This window comes from Micropterus dolomieu, linkage group LG14 (genome assembly GCF_021292245.1).
Source record: "Micropterus dolomieu isolate WLL.071019.BEF.003 ecotype Adirondacks linkage group LG14, ASM2129224v1, whole genome shotgun sequence".
Taxonomy (NCBI): Eukaryota; Metazoa; Chordata; class Actinopteri; order Centrarchiformes; family Centrarchidae; genus Micropterus; species Micropterus dolomieu.
In genome coordinates this window covers 23,364,529-23,382,800 of record NC_060163.1, presented here as the reverse complement: position 1 = coordinate 23,382,800, position 18,272 = coordinate 23,364,529, and the positions used below count along the sequence as shown (strand labels likewise).

The following is an 18,272-nucleotide window of genomic DNA, read 5'->3' as shown; positions in this document are numbered from 1 at the left end:
TCCCAGAAGGGAGGGGTCTGTTGGATACTTAGTTTAGATACTTAATAGTTTCTCAAACTTACCTACCCTGCCTTTAAGTTTACATTTTCATTTATTTAAAAATGAACTTATTCAACACGTTCTCACCTTTTTATATACGGTCTATGGTTCTCACTCCTGTCTCATCACATATTGTCGCTTGGTCAAGGCCTTTTGGCGTCGCCTTTTAATGACCTGGGAGTCCTTTTGCGTCATTTATTGACGTTTAGGGCTCTTTGGTCAAGTTTGCAATGCTTAGCAATGACAAAATATACTTCTGGTAAAGTTAGCAATAATAAATAAAACGTCTGGTTAGACTTTCAAAATAAAACGCTAGCCATTTGAGCATTTGAGAAGGCGCATAATGTTGCTTTCAGACCAAACGCGAATTTTCGCCTCGCAACGCTTTCCTCGCGTGAGTACATCATAGACTGTATATAAAAAGTGTTCACACACAACGTGAGAAGTCGATTTTAACCCGTTAATGTGAATAAACAACTTGCCATTGCTACAGCTGTATGAACCCAAAGTAAACATTTTGTTGTGATTGTTGTAAATAGAAATAAACGGATCAAACTGATGCCGAAATAACTACAATATAATGCAGTTTTGTTAAACATATGATTTCATGCTTTGCCAGGTCTGTCAGCAAGACAGCAGGACAACAACTTCTAAAATGTTTGTTTTCTGAATGGAGTTCGGATCAATCAGGGCTATGCTATGCTAACTTGGTCACAATAAAGTACAACGATAGCTGGAATACAGTTACAAACACATGTTTTCTGAACTCACCAGGTAGTTCAACCTCCTCGCTTTCTTTGCTCCCAGCAATGTCCAGTTTTGTCCGTTTTTTATATAAATATGAAGTCGTGCCAAACGACGCTAACAACACTGGAACCGAATGTGCTGAGAAGCTCGAGTGAAGATAAATCAACGTTGTAATCCTAAAAACTAAAGTAAAAAGCTAATTTAATAAAAGCAGTTTACTCCGAGCTCCTCCCTCGAGCAAACGGCGAAGTTGCCAGCAAAGTCCAGTCCGACCACGGGTGTTTATTTGTCCGAAGCCTCAGCGCTGCTCCCTGCTCCTCTAGCCCAAGTTTAGCAGCTCTCAGCCGGCCTGCAGATTTGTATGTAAACCAGTCTATGATGTAAACTCACGGCCTCGAACGCTAACTTCGCTTTTGGTCTGAAAGCACCATTAGTCTCAGATCCAACTTAAAAGCTGGCTGTCATGTGAAAAGAGAAAATTAAACATAGCAGATACCTAAAAAATATTTGTTTGCCCTGGACAAAATTATGTCTTACTATGTCTAAAGTAAAGACATAGTAAGTTCAAATAAATATATAGTAAGAGTAATTTTGAGATAAAAGTTAGAAATGTTATCATTTGGTGGATTTTTTTTAAACTTCCAGTAACCTTTAATTTATTAATTTTTTTCATGGTGGAAATGGTGACCTGCCATAGATTGGCGACCTGGCCGGGGTGTACCCCGCCTGTAGACTGTATATAAAAAGCTCTGTATGCAGGATAAACGGTTGATGATGGATGGATAGAAATTGTGATAGGTGCTCAACCTGCTGCTTGTTGATAAATTTATTGTGTGTACCCATAGTATGTAGGCTACCAGTATTTTATTTTTAGTTAAACTGTCGGTAGGCTGTAGGCCTCTATAGGAGTCTGTAAGTATCGTGATTATAACTGGGTTATCTTTTTATTTTTTTATTTTTTTATACGTAGCCTATTTCTTGCAAATGTTACTCGGTTGAATTCTTATATAAAGTGAATAAAGTTTTGTTGTTATAACCACCCGCCACCTGGTCACCCAGTCGGAAACGTCAAACGCGTCTTGACGTGCCTCGTTGCCATGGTAATCAACAGAGACCCCCCTCTAAACATCAGACGGTGACTTAAAAGCTGAACAATGGCTGCTTTGCAAAAATTCAGAGGCTTTTCGTCAAAGTTATGGGGAAACTCCGAGCAGGAAGAAAACAACACCCTGACAATGTTTGATGTGTTTCACGGGAGAATGAGAGAGGTTTGTACCGGAGCGCTTTGATGGCGGAATTATTAAGTTTTTATGTGGAATAACCAACAACTGACTCCAACAAATGAAGGGGAAAACTTAAAATAAGACGAAGGGACAACTGCAAACAATCATTTAACAAGGCACATAGTGTATATAATTCCTCTTTTATGAAATGTCGTGACAGGGTTGTAACGTTAAATGGACTGCACTATATGACCATATCTCAGATATAGTAGCCTATATTCACTGGTGGAAGAAATAATCAATAAACTGTTATTCAGAGATGTTACAGAGTAGCAGTAGCCTATTACAGTTTGCAAATAGTATATCACATTCACCTGTAGACTTCACATGTGCACATAACAGGCCTACTCATTTATTCAGGCATCCTTTGCACTCTGCTCCATTGTAGTGTCTGTGTATATATATATCTATATAGATATATATGTGTGTGTGTGTGTGTGTATTCAACGTTATATAGGCCTCTTTACACATACATTTACATATTTAGCTGACGCTCCTAATAGAAAATTCCCATTCGGAGTGCTGAAATGTTAAGATGATGATGAAAAACGCATGGAATGAATGGAGGATAACTAAACCAAAAGAAACATTTAGTTTCCATCCCTTGAGCCCAGCCTCATTAGCACACATCAATTCTCTTATCATGGGAAGTGACCAGCAGAAAGGCAGCAAACAGTTTTTGACCACATTTACTTTATCATCTGACTGCCTTGTTCCCTGCACTACTGGCCCTCTATACCTGAAATACAAGGCGGTCCTGACCTGGGATTGGCTCACGTGTTTATCGTGATTATCTGTAACTGCGTCAGAGTGCAGCAGGCTTCGTTTAACAGGATCATCTGGAGAACAATAGGTTTCTAGGATATACGCTTTTATAAACACTGAGGGCGCGCAGCTCGCTAAGGCTTCACTCACTCGGGGCTTGAATTGGACATAGAGAAAGTCAGAAGGAGAAGATGGAGGAAAAGAAAGCACAGGAAAACAAAGAGGATGAAACTGGGACTAGTTTGTTTCACCAGCTTATGGCACAGAGGAAGGATCAAAAAGAAGATGTGGTTTGTATTAAATTACAGATAAGAGGAAGTTTTAGTAATCTAAATGTTATTTATATATACATATATATGCATGTAATAATGATCTTCCCTTTGCAGGTGTGTGTGCCTACCTGTATGTGACAAAGCGCTCTGCAGGTGTTTAGGACTTTTATGTTGTCGCTCTGCAGGTTTTCTAATACCTTTCTTCATTGTCTCTGCAGAAGATCGTGCTACAGCGGCTGATAGTGATTGCTCGGCTCCCCCACCATCTTGCTGACAGGACAGAGCTGGGAGGTCAGCTAAGCAATTACCGTAGAGCTTGATAATAAGGCATTTGTATTCCACTGACAAGATCCCTTCATTCTAATCAATGACCTAATCACCGTACGCCAATTTAATCCAGTTTTCCTTGAGGGGAAATGGAGGGGGATGGTAATCTCATTGATAACTCAAATGCATACACCTACACTGTTTGTTATACAGTAGATTTATGAGCAATTATACAGAGAAACATCTGAATTTGACCAATTTTCCAACTCTTAAATCCACAAAAACATGTTGCAGTTTCTGTCAGAGCAATGAAAGTCTGTCTTGTTTCCCCTTGTTTGAGTGTTTTTATAGCTTTCACACCTCTGTATGAGAATGAGCCTGCAGGGCATCCTTGTAAGAGCTTTTTGTGGTTGCTGCTCAAGGAATTCTTTGACACAAATTTGAATAGAAAGCCCACAATAAAAGCCTCAAGAAAACCTGGAACTACAACAGAGCTGGGCCTTCACGTTGTCAAGCTGCTCTCAACTCTCTTCTCTCTTCTGCTTGCTTCCATACAGCTCATTATGAAAAGCTCAACTTCCAGTTAAGCAAACAGTATATATGGGATCATATGACGGGCCTGCTGTTAATTTATCCATCCTGTCTGCTGCATATCATTGAAGTAAGTTTTACTGCAAATAAAAATTCACATCATCCACCTATGATGAAGGTTTGTGATGTGAGATGTTAAACTTTTCTGTGTGGCTATCTTCCAGTCATCCAGGGAGGTTCTGGTTTCTGTTTTGAAAGACCTTGAAGACATGCAACAGCAGCCAGACTGGTAATGATGCTTTCTTGTTCTACATGTTGTGATATAATGCATAGTACTATTGCCCTAACAGGATAACATATGTTGTTCCCCTGAGTAAAGTATTTAAACCCGAGCCCTCATGCTTTTAAGTCTGCACCATTCCACCAAATGGAAATTAAACTTAAATTAAAAATTAAAGAATTAAACTGCTCGGCATGAGTTAGTAGGCTTTGGGAAGATAAAGTTTGCTACGTGGAAACGTATCTCAGCCAGTTTAGCAATCAAATATGCATCACACAAGTCTGTTGTATGTAAATTATGACAACAACGTATGTGTACACATTAGTGCTGGGCAGTGATTAAAAAATGTTACCGCGATTAATCGCATAGTTATGCGCAAAATATAATATAATATGAATAATGAATTCTAAAGTGGTGGATTGCCCACTTAACCACAATAACATGTGGTTTGCAAACAAATAATGTGCTTTTTACCAGCAGTATTCCCTTTGAGGACTCAGGGGATGTTGATGTCAAGGGGGAACGGAGAAATACTGGAACAGCGGGACTTTATACCGCTGGAAACCAATAGCAACCATAACAACCTTAACAAAATAAAGGGAAAAACTTGATGAAAGTTAAAACTTTGCCCCTTTCTCTTTTTTCCTTCACCTTCTGCACAGATGTAATAATAATAATAATAATAATAATAATAACTCTATTTGTATAGCATTTTTCTATTTCAAGTTGTTTTACAGGAAAAAGAAAAAAGAAAACAATAAAAGCAAAGGCATGTGAAAGACAAATTTAGCTGTTGTGATCATAACCTGCCACTTTTAAAGAAGATATATGTGGCTACTTCAAGACCATGTATTTTTTGGTTATCATTATATATTAGTTTTTCCTATTTTTGAAATTGATCGAAACAGATTAATTAAACAGTACGATGGGATTAATCCAAGCATTGTCACTCACTTAACAAAACAGCTACTGTTACATAGCTATTTAATATTCACCTGTTTGTGTGTTCATTTGTATATTTATTTTTACTTTTCTTCTTTATTGTATTATATTTTCCCCAAGTTGGATTTCAATTACTGGTCAGCAAGTATCGCTTTCAACTTACTTTGCTTCCGTTTTCTTACATGTGTAAATATGTCAGGTCATACATCTTCATGGGGTCATTGTAGTATAGAAAGTCTAAAAACCCCTTACATTCAGCTGGTTTCTGTCACACTGTTTTACACATTATTTTTTACATCCCATTTAAGGACCGTGCTGGAAGCTCCCAAGGTTGTGTTCATGGCACACAACCCTCAAAGCAGGCTGTTCCAACAGTGGAGCTACAAGGTTTGCTTTTTATCTTTACTTCTGGTCTTTGATCGTTCCATTAAAATGAGGCAAATACAGAAATATAGCGTCTCAGTAAGGTGTTGTTCCACCACGAGCTTTCAGAAAAGTTTCATCAAGATCATTTTTAATAATTTCATCAGCATCCACTCGTTTATTCATGTTTTTCTTCCAATTAGTCACTCATCTGTGCCTTTTCCTTATGAATTACATGAATCTGAGTGTTGTCTTTTTGACCGAAGGTGCTCGATGTAGAACAGGGGGAAAGGGACATCAGGGCTAAGAGACTAGAGGAAGAGGAAGAGAGCACAGAGACGCTGGTTTGCACTGTCCTATCAGAACTGCAGAACCTTGGTGAACACCTTAAAATATCTAAGGTGTGTTTGCTGTGGTGTGTTTATTTCCTTTTTCGGGATAGATTTCACCTGTTTTCTTCTGTATTAAAAATAAAATAACCATGTCACTGTCAGAGGAAGTTCATGAATAAGATGTTCTCTCACTGTGTGACTGTACTCTTAAGGCTCTTCCTGGGTCAGTGCTGGACGAGATCCCGGAGCTGATCGTCTCTCAGGAGGTTGTACACAAGCTTTTGGCTCGAGATGAGCTCCAGACTCCGCAACAACACCTAAAGATGTACAACTCACCGCTAAACATCAGCATGGACTTCGGTAAGAGGCATCCTTCAGTGTATTTGGGATTTATGATGAATATGCTTCCTCAGAAAGCACCTCAGCTGAGTTATCAGTCTTAGGAGAAAGACGAGTGACTTGATGATGATTGTGTTAATTTCTGCAATGAATCAAGTAATTGATAAGAAAGAGGTAAAGGCAAGAAGGCTGCACATTTTGCTATGTTGTATATTCTGATTACTTAACAGGACAAGTTATTCGAAGCAGCTTCCTCACCACAGTTTAACTTTTAGGACAAAAGGTCAAAGGTAAGGGCTCATCGTGCATGTTTCATCTACATCCCGTATAAGACATCAAACCGCTATTATTTAAAGGGTCAGTTTGCTCAAATTACAAAAATAAAATGTATAGCTATTTAGCCAGATAGTCTTGGTTTTGAGAAATATGTATGATAGTTATGCCCCATCACAATTTAAGGAAAGAAAATGTGTTTGTGGTGCCCACAGCACTGAAAAATGAGATTTAAAAAATGAAGTGTCCACTGGATAATCCAGAGAACATCCTCAAATACAAACTGATGGCAGCGAAGTCTCTGAGAAACAGGAACATTGTTACTGGAAAGAAACGTTGCTGTTGGACTTTTAGCCACGCTAGCAGTTGACATTTGTGGGTCTCTGTTTTCTTTATAACCATAAAACAGACGAAGCTACTAGGTCGACTGTCGACTTTCATCGCTGTAAGCTCCACAAACACATTTTTTCATTCATGTCCTCTCTCTACATGACTAGATACCTCTAGAGGTGAGAGAGAAAGTGTGTTTTTGTAATTTGGAGGACCCTAATCCTGTGTGTCATATTTTGCATAAAGTTTACATGAAGCACAGCATGTTTTGTGACCATGACCACTATGTGTCGGAGGGTGATTTACAGTAGTTTCTCTCACAGCATGGCTGTCTGTATTCCAGGGGCATTTCAGTGCTGTCACTTTAAACTTTGATTTACCTTGCAATTCAACAATATAACCAAACGTTTTCTGCCCCTGCAGAATGTGTTTGGCCTTCACTAAAGTACCTTGGATGTGACTGAAGCCTTACAAGCTGAGAGAAATCTCGGCCATCTTATTTTACAACAACAATGAACTGTTGCATTCACTGTGACACTTTTCTGGGTTTTCATTTTTTTGTTTTTTTGATTTTTCCTGTTTGGTCCCAATAAGCTTCTTTCTGTTCCAAATTATTTTATATAAAATGATATAAAAAAATTGTTTGAGTGAAATAACATTGAACATCATTTACAACAACAACAAAAAAAACACAGAAAATCCAAGTAATATAAAAACATTTTTAATAGTTTGAACATTCGGATGAAGTTAATTTTTTTTTATTTATTTATTTATTTTTACTGTACACTGTGTTCCACTCGGTGACCGGGAGATAGCATGTCCGCGAAAAAGGCATTTCCTCTTTACTCCAAACTTTAAAGAGTTCACAGCGTCACCACAGGTTGACACAAAGATCTATAAAGATTCCTTGATCACTCTTGTGTTCCCTTTTTATTTTGCCTCCATTCCTTGGAATTTAAACTTAAGCAAAAAGAAAAACAAGCACGTTTTTTCTTGCTTGCATGATTCCCATGTAAAGTCATAGGAACTTTTCAGGAGATCTAAACGCACATTATTCTGGGCACAAACAGTCTTCTCTCCCACCATGTTAGCTGAAGGTTTTTAATTTCCGGACAGTGTGGCCGGATGTGCTTTCTTTATTTGCTATAGGTAAAAAGGATGGTACGTACTGCATTAATGGAACACAGATGGTGAAAACAAACTGTAAATCATAATTGTTTCAAACTGTTGGCAAAATTGATGGAGAGTTTGACAAAAAAAGGTCGAGGGCAGCACTTATTAGTCTTTTATAAAGTTCGGTCTATTCACTTATAAAAAATAAATACAAGCACATTTATTTAGGACCAAAGATGAGACATATTTCATAGGCATGGGTAAAAAGCATGCTGCTGAGTTTCACACAGGACAATGTCAAATCAAACTTCCCCTCCCCTAGCCTCCCAAAGTTGGTCATAACACACTTTTTATCAAATACCCCACCACCCTCTTTTACTTGAAACTATCTCCACAACACACACAACCCGCCTTCATCACGATATATGAGGTGAACATCATCTATCACCAGTACATTCCACCTATTCATGTAAAAAAAAGGCCTTCGTATTGTAGTGCTCAAAGGGCATGCTTGCAAAAGCTGTAATACTGGAATCCCTCGCCCTCTGTCTCTGCTCGTAAGGGTTACTGTTAATAAAGTTGTGTGTGATGAATACTGTATGTACAAGCCTTAATCTGGAACCCTTTAGTACAAAAACGAAGAGCAGCACATTGTAACACAGAAATCAAGACAAAGACAGGACGGACCATTCACCTCAGCACAGCCACATCGCAACAATAACGTCTTTTTAGAAACTGTTTTGTGGTCAGCATTAAGCTTTTCTTTAAATATTAAAATTATAAATACTGGTGATGGCATTTCATGCTGTATTGATTTAGACTGAAGGATCTGATTGATTCATCAATCATCAATGTTGTTTTTAAAGCAAAAATGCCCAAACATTTTCTTACAGCTTCTATACTGTGAGGATTTACTGCTTTTCTTCAGTTTTCTTCGAGAGTAAACCACAACTACAAAACAAGCTCTTTGATGATCATTTTGGACTTCAGGAAATTGCAGTGCTGATTTTCCTATATTTTCGGGCATTTTATAGACCAAACAATTAAGAAAATATTCTGCAAATTAACTGATTATGAAAATTATCATTAGTTGCAGCCATAGACTCTATATAAGAAGGTTGCAGCACTAAAAATTTTTTATTATTTTTTCTTTTTGCATTCTGCTTTTCATTCTGTAGTTTCTCTGCATGTGAAAACAGTTTTTGCATGTTCTAAATTTAAAATTACAACAATCTTAAACATCTATATCTTATGTATAACATCGGGAACATAATGAAGGTCTTTGTCTTTTATGTCGTGGAACTGAGGATATTTGTTTTCTGGTGTTGAATAGTCAAACTAAAAGACAGCAATGCAGTGGTTTCATTGCAGAACCTCTTTTAACCTCTTAAACCCTGCTGGATCCTACCATTGATCCATCATTACAGCTGCAGGTTGTGCAAACAGAAATCATTTAAAATTTCATCCCAACATTTTCAGAACTATTAAATACACCAGGTTAAACTGTGAGAAAATGTATAAACTGATGAAGACCCATTTAATTGTCTATTATATAGCAAACATGTAGCTGCAATGACTTGTTGGAATAAGCAAATAGAGAATAAAAGTGCAATATTATTAAACATTGTGGACTTTTTTTCTAACTAATAAAGCTAAAATCAGGGTTCAAGAGGTTAATTCTTAGTCTGCAACACAAGCACAATCAGCAGTTTTTATTTTAGAAATCTACAAACTAGATTTAACCTTGAGCCTACGTCAGTGCCACAAGAGCTACTGTACCATATAAAGTTTTAACTGTGTGAAGTCTACTTGATGTTATTTTATGTGAATGTGGCAATATTGTGCCAGAACCAGCAACATTATAATATTATATGTACAGTATAATATGTTTATCATCATTTATATTTTTCCATACCATATTTGTTTATCTCTTTATATATATATATATATATATATGTATATAGTTAAATTTCTCCTCCGTCAGTATATACAGAACATGTATGTACAGAGGCTCCAGTTATTTACAAAAGTCCTGTGAATAATATCGCACTTCAAAAGAAAGGATGGTGGAGCAGCACAGTGACTTTGAGGCCATGTATAGTGGACGCTCTCACGACAAACGGAAAGTCTTACAAATCTGGATAGGTCACAGCAAAACCCATCACAAGGCAAATAACAACCTGCTGCTGTCGTATGCAAACCTTGTTACTCCAGTTTTATTGATTTTCAAGTTTTCTCTTAAACTTAACCTCTTAGATTCCTGAAAAGGTTTTGATGCGACAGCAGGGAAATTCTGGTCCCGTGTTTGAATGCTTTATTTTAATCCTCGGATGAAAGTCATGTGTAGTGGAAACAATCACAACTCTTCAGACCTGTTAAAAAGTATTCAGAAATATATCTGTATAAATACTCTCATCAATATAAACACATATACACATTTCTTTGCACTTGCCTCTGGTTCACTAATATAGACCCAAAAATATCAGCATCATCAGACAGAGTTCCTTTAAACTGCAATGGGAAGGTGGCTGACACCGAAACTGCACTGGCAGAAGAAAAGAGTGCTTGTTTTGCCACTGGGGCTGCAGCGTTTTAAATTTTTTTTACAACAATAGCACCTTTTTTTCTGGGAGTGTGACTGTTTTCAGTTCTTTGTTATGTGATATGATCGGATGTTATAAATACCTCAGGGCAGGTGTACAAAATCTCGTGCCTACGCTCTCTCCCTACACGGCCTTGACAGGTATGATTCTCAAGATATAAGTATAACAGGAGCCTGAAGTGTGCCATCAGAGTAATTATGGAGTTTTAGTTTTATCTGTTTAAATATTATCATTTAATAAATTGATAAATATGAATTGTTATTAAATTATACATTATAAAACTTAAAGCAGCTGTTTTCAGAGAAATAGCTCTGAAAAACAGCTGTACACGACCTGCTGAGCAGCAAACAACCACAGTTAGAAACTAGCTGGTAAACACAGTGGAGCATTTAGCTGCTGAAGAGGCAGAAATTTCCCTCAGGAGTCGGTGGAGACCAAAAGCAGAGGTAAAAGAAAACTAAAATCAACTTAGATTTATCAGGTGGACACGAACACGATTCTAAATATAAACGATAATGGACGTGTAAAAAGGCAACTGTCTGCCATATCAACTTTAAAAGATCAGTGAATCATTTTATTTCCTGGATTTGTGTGTGGAATTTATAATAAAATTTTAAAATGGAATCACAAAACTAATCCTAAAAAGGAATTTTTAATTTTACTTACCATTTACCATTAACTTTGCCTTCTTTCTTTGACATTTGTAATTTTCCTGTTTTGATTGCTCAGTTTAAGGATGGCACTCTTTAATTGTCATGTGAGCACAATAACACCCAGACATTAAAAGGTACCCTGTGGAAGTGTTGACCACTAGTAGCGCTACTGAGTAATGTTTTTATTAAAGGCCCCCGTTTTGTTTGCGTGAGGATGAACACAAGTCATGCAATCCTGCCACCGATTTTATGCTATTCTGCTGATCCACAGTTGGTGGCAGTAATGCACAAGGAAGCAAATAAGTGAGCCCACAGAAGCAGAGAAGTAGAAAACTGCAAGCCAGCAAACGTGGATGTAAACAATGCACAAATCAAATAAAATTGGCTTAGCAAAAGGAAATAAAAGCATTTAACATGTTTGTTAGAGCTCAAGGATTCACACAATGTGTTTTGGTGAGAAACACTGAATGTAAACATTACTTTTGTTTGTTAAAACTCCACAGGCCTCCCTTAAATGACAGGTGACACACCTGCCAAAACATAACAGCTGCTGTTAACAGATCTCCTGCTGCTGCTCTGTGAGTTGGACTATTTAATTATTAATTTAAGTAAACAATGTCGTGGCACACTCCAGGCACCATAGTACCAAACCCCCATATTGTAAATCCCACTGGGCTTTGCTTGCTGCCAAAATAATTGTGTGTAAAATATTTTCATTCCCCAGCTTACTAGACTTGTTGCTTTTGCAAAAGCCATTTCAACAATTTAATTTTAAACTTTTCATAAACTACAGTATGCATCTCATTTATTTAGTAGCTCCCTGACAACATCAATTATAATCTATCTGGAGGAAATGGTAACTTTATAGCTCTTCTGTAGATAGAAAATATGATTTATAATGGTAATTGTATCATATACTCTGAAAATGTACAGTATAAACAATAAATATTCAGTGATTGATCCTGATCGAATGTGATGTAAATACAGAGAAAAGTGTGATTGGGCATTTAACCTCTTTGAAAACCAGGTAGTTATTTTCCTAAATGTCTAAAACATGCATTCCTGTTTATGCTCCACGACACCAACAACAGTGCAACATCATATAGTACGATTACCAAACACATACAAACACGCACACACTTCCCAAAACGACATACTGGCACACTCACAGTGAACGCTCAGGTGGGACATTTGTCGTTGCCACCACATGCCAGAGCGAGGCATTTCAACTGACACCCCTGAGGAATGAAGGAGGAACTTGAGATGGGAGATAAAATGGTGAGAGAAAGAGGAAGAAAGTGTTGGCAGGACAGATGTACAGTACTGTGTCGTCCTTCAAAAAATCACTCATGAGAAGCAGCAGCAGCAGAGAGCATTCATTCCTCCCAGCAGCCTGTTTCCAGTCTTGTGTGTGAAGTTAAAGGCAATATTGGAAGTGACTCAAATAAGGCAAAACAAAACATTGAATAAAAAAGAAAAACATGTTTACAGCCAACATTAAAATGTGTGTGTTTTTGTGTGTCTGATTCAAAAGTCCCCCTGACAGCATTGTCGCTAACGCCTCATGATTGTTGTGAGTGTGGAGGTTTCTTTTAGGTGTGGTCACCGTATTTGTTGATATTTTCTAGAAGAGCTTGTTGGGTTTTTTTTACAAGTTGACCACTCTGGATCGAGAACAGGTGAGGTGTGGCGATGACATCCAGAGTGAGGCTGAAGTAATCCATCTGGAGAGGCGAAAGGTCACTGAATGAGCGTGGGTGTTTTATTATGAGCGGGACTGTGCAGCAGTAGCGTTGTGTTTCATTTAATCAGTCGTCTGGGGAACTCAGTGGCGTCATAGCACTGTGCTCTCAGACTCCTCCTCCGACTCCGCTCTTTTATTGGTCGACTGGAGCAGCGGCAATGAGTTCCTGAAGGAGGAGATGTGGGGCAAGTCAAAAATACCGTCCAGTTCCATGTCAATGATGGGGATGTCCAAGTTGCAGAGAGAATCTGGCAGAGCAGAAACACAGACAGGATGCAGAGAGAGTAAATTAAATTAAAATACTGTTAATTTTGGTAAAAAGAGAGGTTGTAGAGTAAAACAGATCCTTCCAGATGTGGTTTCATTGATGCTGGACGATCAGCATCATACATTTAAGTATGAATAAATAAAATAAATGCGAATAGAGGTGCACGATATACAAGACAACTTATTATTTTGGACAATAATGATAAAGCTTAAAATTTGACAAACTGCATGGCAAAAGTGGATAGCAAAGCATTGTTTAACATATCTATTCAAAACCATGGGCGTTAATCTGCTATGACACCTTCCACTCTTAAGGTTTCAGTCTTTCCGCCAGATGTTGAACCGGGCTGCAGGGATTTGCTCCCATTCAGACACAAGAGCATCAGTGAGGTGCAACACAGATGTTGGGCGATCAGATCTGGCTCACAGCCGGCGATCCAGTCCATCCCAGAGGTGTTGGATAGGGTTGAGGTCAGAGCTCTGTACAGGCCAGTCACGTTCTTCCCCACCAAACTGGGAAAACCTAATCAACATCCTTGCATGTTGCATTAAGATTTACTTAATCCAAGATGAAACTTGGCCCCAGTTTGTGTCTCTCGTGTATCCAGGAGTAACACTGAAACTAGATACATGGTGGTGCATCAGTGTCAATATCGTGCATCCCTATTGCTTACACCTGATTCAGAATTGATCAATGGGCATAAAAAGACCAGTCAATTCAGTAAACAACCCCAAACCATAAGATCAATGTAGTTAGTTATACTCGTGTATAAACTAATATATTGACCTCCGTTTGATGCAAATAACAGCTGTCTTTGCTGGAGAATAATGACGTCCACAGTGTAACATGAGTGATGAACAACTGGACACTGCACAGACAGGAAGTGTGCTGACTGAGGAACAGTGGTGGGCAGTGAGGCACAACATTGTGGAGTGAAGTGGGAGTGTAGGGTGGGTGACTGTCAAAGCCAGGGGAGGGGGGCAGCTGGAGCAGGGCATTATGGGTGGGAATCTTAAGGTCAAAAAAAAAAAAAAAGGTTGGAAGTTTTTGCCATGGTGTGTTTAGGCTGCAGGGTCCGTTAGACACGCCCATGTAAGCCATGCATCATATCAGTCTCAGCCACCATGCAAAGGCCAACAAAATGCATTAGAGCTGGACTGAACAGCCGTTTGTTGGTGTATAATGAGATGTCATGTATAGGTACATAAGGAGTGGCTCTAGAGTGAGGGTGCCATAGAGCGGTGAATCTGCATCTACTGGCAACCTCACCCTACTTCGAGCCTGCTCCATGTTTGGCCAAGATGGCAGAGGGATTGGAGAGGTGGGGAGGTGAGGCTTTAGCACAGGAACTCCTGCTTACCCTAAAAGTCCCTCTCACACACAGAATCACACTGAGCCTCTCGACTCATACCGCTGTAAGTGAGACAATAAGAGCAGTCGACAACAGGGGAAAATTAGATGAAAGCATAATCAGAACCTCTTACTGATGTTGAGATACATAAATAGATAAATAGAGTATTAAATCCAGAAACAGCCAACATAAAATAAACATGTTTTAGTGCAGATTTATTTTCATACTTTATATTTGTCTTATTGTCAACAAATCCCATGAAAAAGACTTTACTACCCTGTTCGTGACTGTTACAATGAGCCTGTTACCACTGAAGATGTAAATGTTTAAAAAACGGGTCACACGGATTTTTTAAAGGCTCAGTAATTTCCTAAAACAGCTTGTCACTGTAGTTTTTAACGAAACGTCACTCAAACAGGAGGAAATCGTGCATTTGTTGGGGACCATTTTCAGCTTATATTTATATATACTGTATATATAAAAATCTTAAATAAAATATATGATATACAGTACATAAATACTATTTAAATTTGTATTTTTATATTGCCTTGTGTTTCTTTTATATTTTGTTTCTACACAAATAAACTTTGCCTGTGGTACAGAGGAATGAGATCTCTTCATGGTATTTGTTAATAACTAAAATCATGTACAATATCAGCAGTCATCTCATTTAATTAGTGTGCAACAAAGTTTAGTTATTTAAAATGTATAATATATAATGTGTTACCTCCACTTGATCCATAAAACATACAGTAATATGTTGTATTACATTTTATATTATAACCCTTTATTTATTTAATATCTGTTGAATATAAACCTGGAGTCCAGCTTGGTCTCAATCTGATATATTATTTAGCATAAAAGTTCAATTAACACATCATGTAAATCCTGTGTTCTTCATGAGCCAGCAGTGGTGTGTAAATTAGAAAAAGTTGTTACCTTGACATGTAAATACTCGTACAATGACAAAGTAGAAGTACATAGGAAAATATAGCTAAGTTTAGTAACAGCTGCTCAAAGCTATCCTTAAATACAACAGTCAAAGAGTACCAGATAGTGATGTAATCTGTTTTATACACCTTACCTGTGGACATGCTTTCACCAGGAGACAAACCGTCCAGGAGACCTGACGAATGGTCCAGAGGCTGGGGACTGCTGCCGGGCGTGGTGGGGGGCTGAGGAGGAGGTAAGTTGGGCCTCTGACGGGGCGGCTTGGGGGTCGGCCTGGCCTTAGTGAGCGTCCCAGCCAGCGAGGGTGGAGAGGAGAGAGACGGGGTGGTGGCCATCTGGATCTGCCCCGGGGAGCCGATGGTGCTGTATCCCTGCGGATAGCTGAAGCCGTACGGGGAGGGGGTGCTGGGAGGAGTGGGCGACAGGCTGACTGGAGATGGCTGACCTGTCGACTGGTCAGACATGGCTCCTGTCTGGCAGTAAGGGCCTTTAGGTGGGATCGGTGCCAGCTTCTTTGCTGCATAGAGACCAACAAGAACAACGGATTTCCATTATCTAAATATTATTCAGCTGCAATGATTACTTGCACCAGTTATGCAGATTGGAGCAGTGTGAGTTAAAACAGATTGAACATATTGATACCATATATCAAGGATTAAAGGACTTATGTCTCAGCAGGACCTGGAAAAACATATCCAGGCATTTATCTTCAGTCGACTCGACTACTGTAACGGTGTCCTTACAGGGCTCCCTAAGAAATCCATCATACAGCTGCAGCTGATTTAAAACGCTGCTGCTCGAGTCCTCACTAAGACCAAAAAGGTGGATCACATCACTCCAGTTCTGAGGTTTTTACATTGGCTTCCTGTCTGTCAAAGAATTGATTTCAAAATCCTGCTGTTAGTTTATAAAGCACTAAATGGTTTAGGGCCAAAATACATTTCTGATCTTCTGCTTTGTTATGAAGCATCCAGACCTCTCAGGTCGTCTGGGATCAGGTCTGCTTTCTGTCCCCAGAGTCAAAACTAAACAAGGAGAAGCAGCGTTCAGTTTTTAAGCTCCGTATATTTGGAACAAACTCCCAGAAAACGGCAGGTCTGCTGAAACTGTCAGTTCTTTTAAATCAAGACTTTTCTTTTTACCACAGCCTTTAATTAGATCAGATGTAAGGTTGTGGATTAATGTCGTGCACTGCACTGTTTCTATTTCCAATTCAACTCTTTAAAATGTATTTTATCCTGTTTTATTTTCTATTTCACCCTTTTAAAAATTATATTTTATTGTAGGTTTTTTTATTTCCCTTTGCTGCTTTTATGGTTTACATGAAGCACTTTGAATTGCCTTGTTGTTGAAATGTGCTATACAAATAAACTTCCCTTGCCTTGATATAAAGCAAGCAGAATGTTCTCAGTTCTCTCACAGGCCACATAAGTGATGGATTTTAAAACTTATTTGTGAGATGAATGACTGCTCCTCTCTGTGCTTTAATTAAACGTGTACTGCAGAGATTGGTTTGTACTTCAGTTAAGTTGGGAGGCTTGCAAGAGACAAAACAATTCATCAAAACCAAAGCAGCAGAGGTGTCTTTCATTAGACCTGCCCTGCCTGTAAACTGCCTGAAACTCTCAAAAATTCTCTTAGGCTGAGTAGCACTAACTATGATGGCTAAACTGATTTTTATGTGTAAAATCAGGTGGTGGCTTTTTAATGATCATCATGAAAGCTATCACTCAGGTCCACTTCTTACTAATCAACCATACAGATTCCCAAACAAATGTATTCATCAAGTTTATCATTAAAAAAGTAGAATAAATATTTCTGCTGCCTATTATTTAGGCTACAATCTGCCAAGCAGAGTTACAAAATGTTAGGTTGTGACTCATTTAACTCTTTTTTGCTCACATTTTTAAGGTGTTGGTGTGAATGAAAACTGCAAATTTAAGCAGACTAATGGTCCAAAGGACCTAAGACCTCCTCTTCAGTTAAACTTAAAATGGACTCATTCACAGTATTGAATAATAAATCAGTTTTTAAAACGTATTTTATTTGTGCGTAAAAGATAAAAACTGAAATATATTTCACTGAATTGGCAGCATATTTATGGGGTGCATGTCTCCAGGGCTTTTAAACGTGGAAAAGCCATTTCTTTAACAGAAAGATGAAGCCAGTAAAGTTTACCAAAAAAAAAATCAATGACTAAAAGGGTTAACGTGAAAATAAACAGTTTTCAGTTAGAAAATTACATGTTCAGTTCAGACCAAAGCCAAGGCAGCCCTGTCACCACAGTGGGTGAAACCACGCAGCCTTCTTACCTCTCCTCAGGCTGTGTGGGCTGTGCTCAGAGTGCTGAGACTGTCCACTAGAGGTCATTGTTCCCTGGATTCCCTTCTGTCCTATCACTGGAGACAGCTCCTTGTTCTTTAAAGTACTGCGAAGGAGAATAACACACAGGAATCACAAGCTGCCCCATGCATCTTTCTTCTCAGTAATAATATGTCAACCATGTAAATGTCTAGGCATATTAAAAAAAAAAACAACAGCACCCATAGTTCAATGTCAAATTGCAAGAGTGACCACTTCTGCAGTCTATACTGCGGTGCAGACGAAGCAGTTAAAAAATCCCAAATAAACCCTAATGGCTTAATGGATTTTCCTTACTTTTACAGCGCAGTGCAGCCAGAATGCCAATGGGAAGAGGGCCTGAAGGTCACAACGTAACCAGTTTATACTCTGACTGTCAGTCCGCTCTCACTCTCGGCACATGAGGCATGAATGGATGATTGAAGCTGCTGGGATTTAAAGTCCGAGTGGAGCAATGCACATGAG

At 38.6% G+C, this 18,272-nt stretch overlaps 2 protein-coding genes across 2 annotated transcripts in view; one reads left to right on the top strand and one right to left on the bottom strand.

Moving 5' to 3' along the window:
- Nucleotides 1-1,868: 1,868 nt before the first annotated feature.
- Nucleotides 1,869-7,679, top strand: LOC123982446 (testis-expressed protein 47). Its single transcript, XM_046067964.1, has 9 exons — nt 1,869-2,054; nt 3,325-3,397; nt 3,931-4,034; nt 4,129-4,193; nt 5,435-5,513; nt 5,756-5,890; nt 6,034-6,181; nt 6,391-6,450; nt 7,187-7,679. The coding sequence occupies exons 1-8, from the start codon at nt 1,941-1,943 to the stop codon at nt 6,426-6,428; spliced, it is 756 nt and encodes a 251-aa protein (XP_045923920.1). The 5' UTR covers nt 1,869-1,940; the 3' UTR covers nt 6,429-6,450; nt 7,187-7,679.
- Nucleotides 7,680-9,956: 2,277 nt separating this feature from the next.
- The window catches only part of LOC123983569 (rho GTPase-activating protein 44-like), a 38,348-nt gene continuing 30,032 nt past the window's right edge, over nt 9,957-18,272 (bottom strand). Inside the window, exons 21-23 of the mRNA XM_046069826.1 lie at nt 17,759-17,874; nt 15,580-15,963; nt 9,957-13,124 (exon numbers count right to left, since the gene is read on the bottom strand). Of these exons, the coding sequence (XP_045925782.1) occupies nt 12,967-13,124; nt 15,580-15,963; nt 17,759-17,874 (658 nt within the window). The 3' untranslated portion in view covers nt 9,957-12,966. The remainder of the gene's footprint in view (nt 13,125-15,579; nt 15,964-17,758; nt 17,875-18,272) is intronic.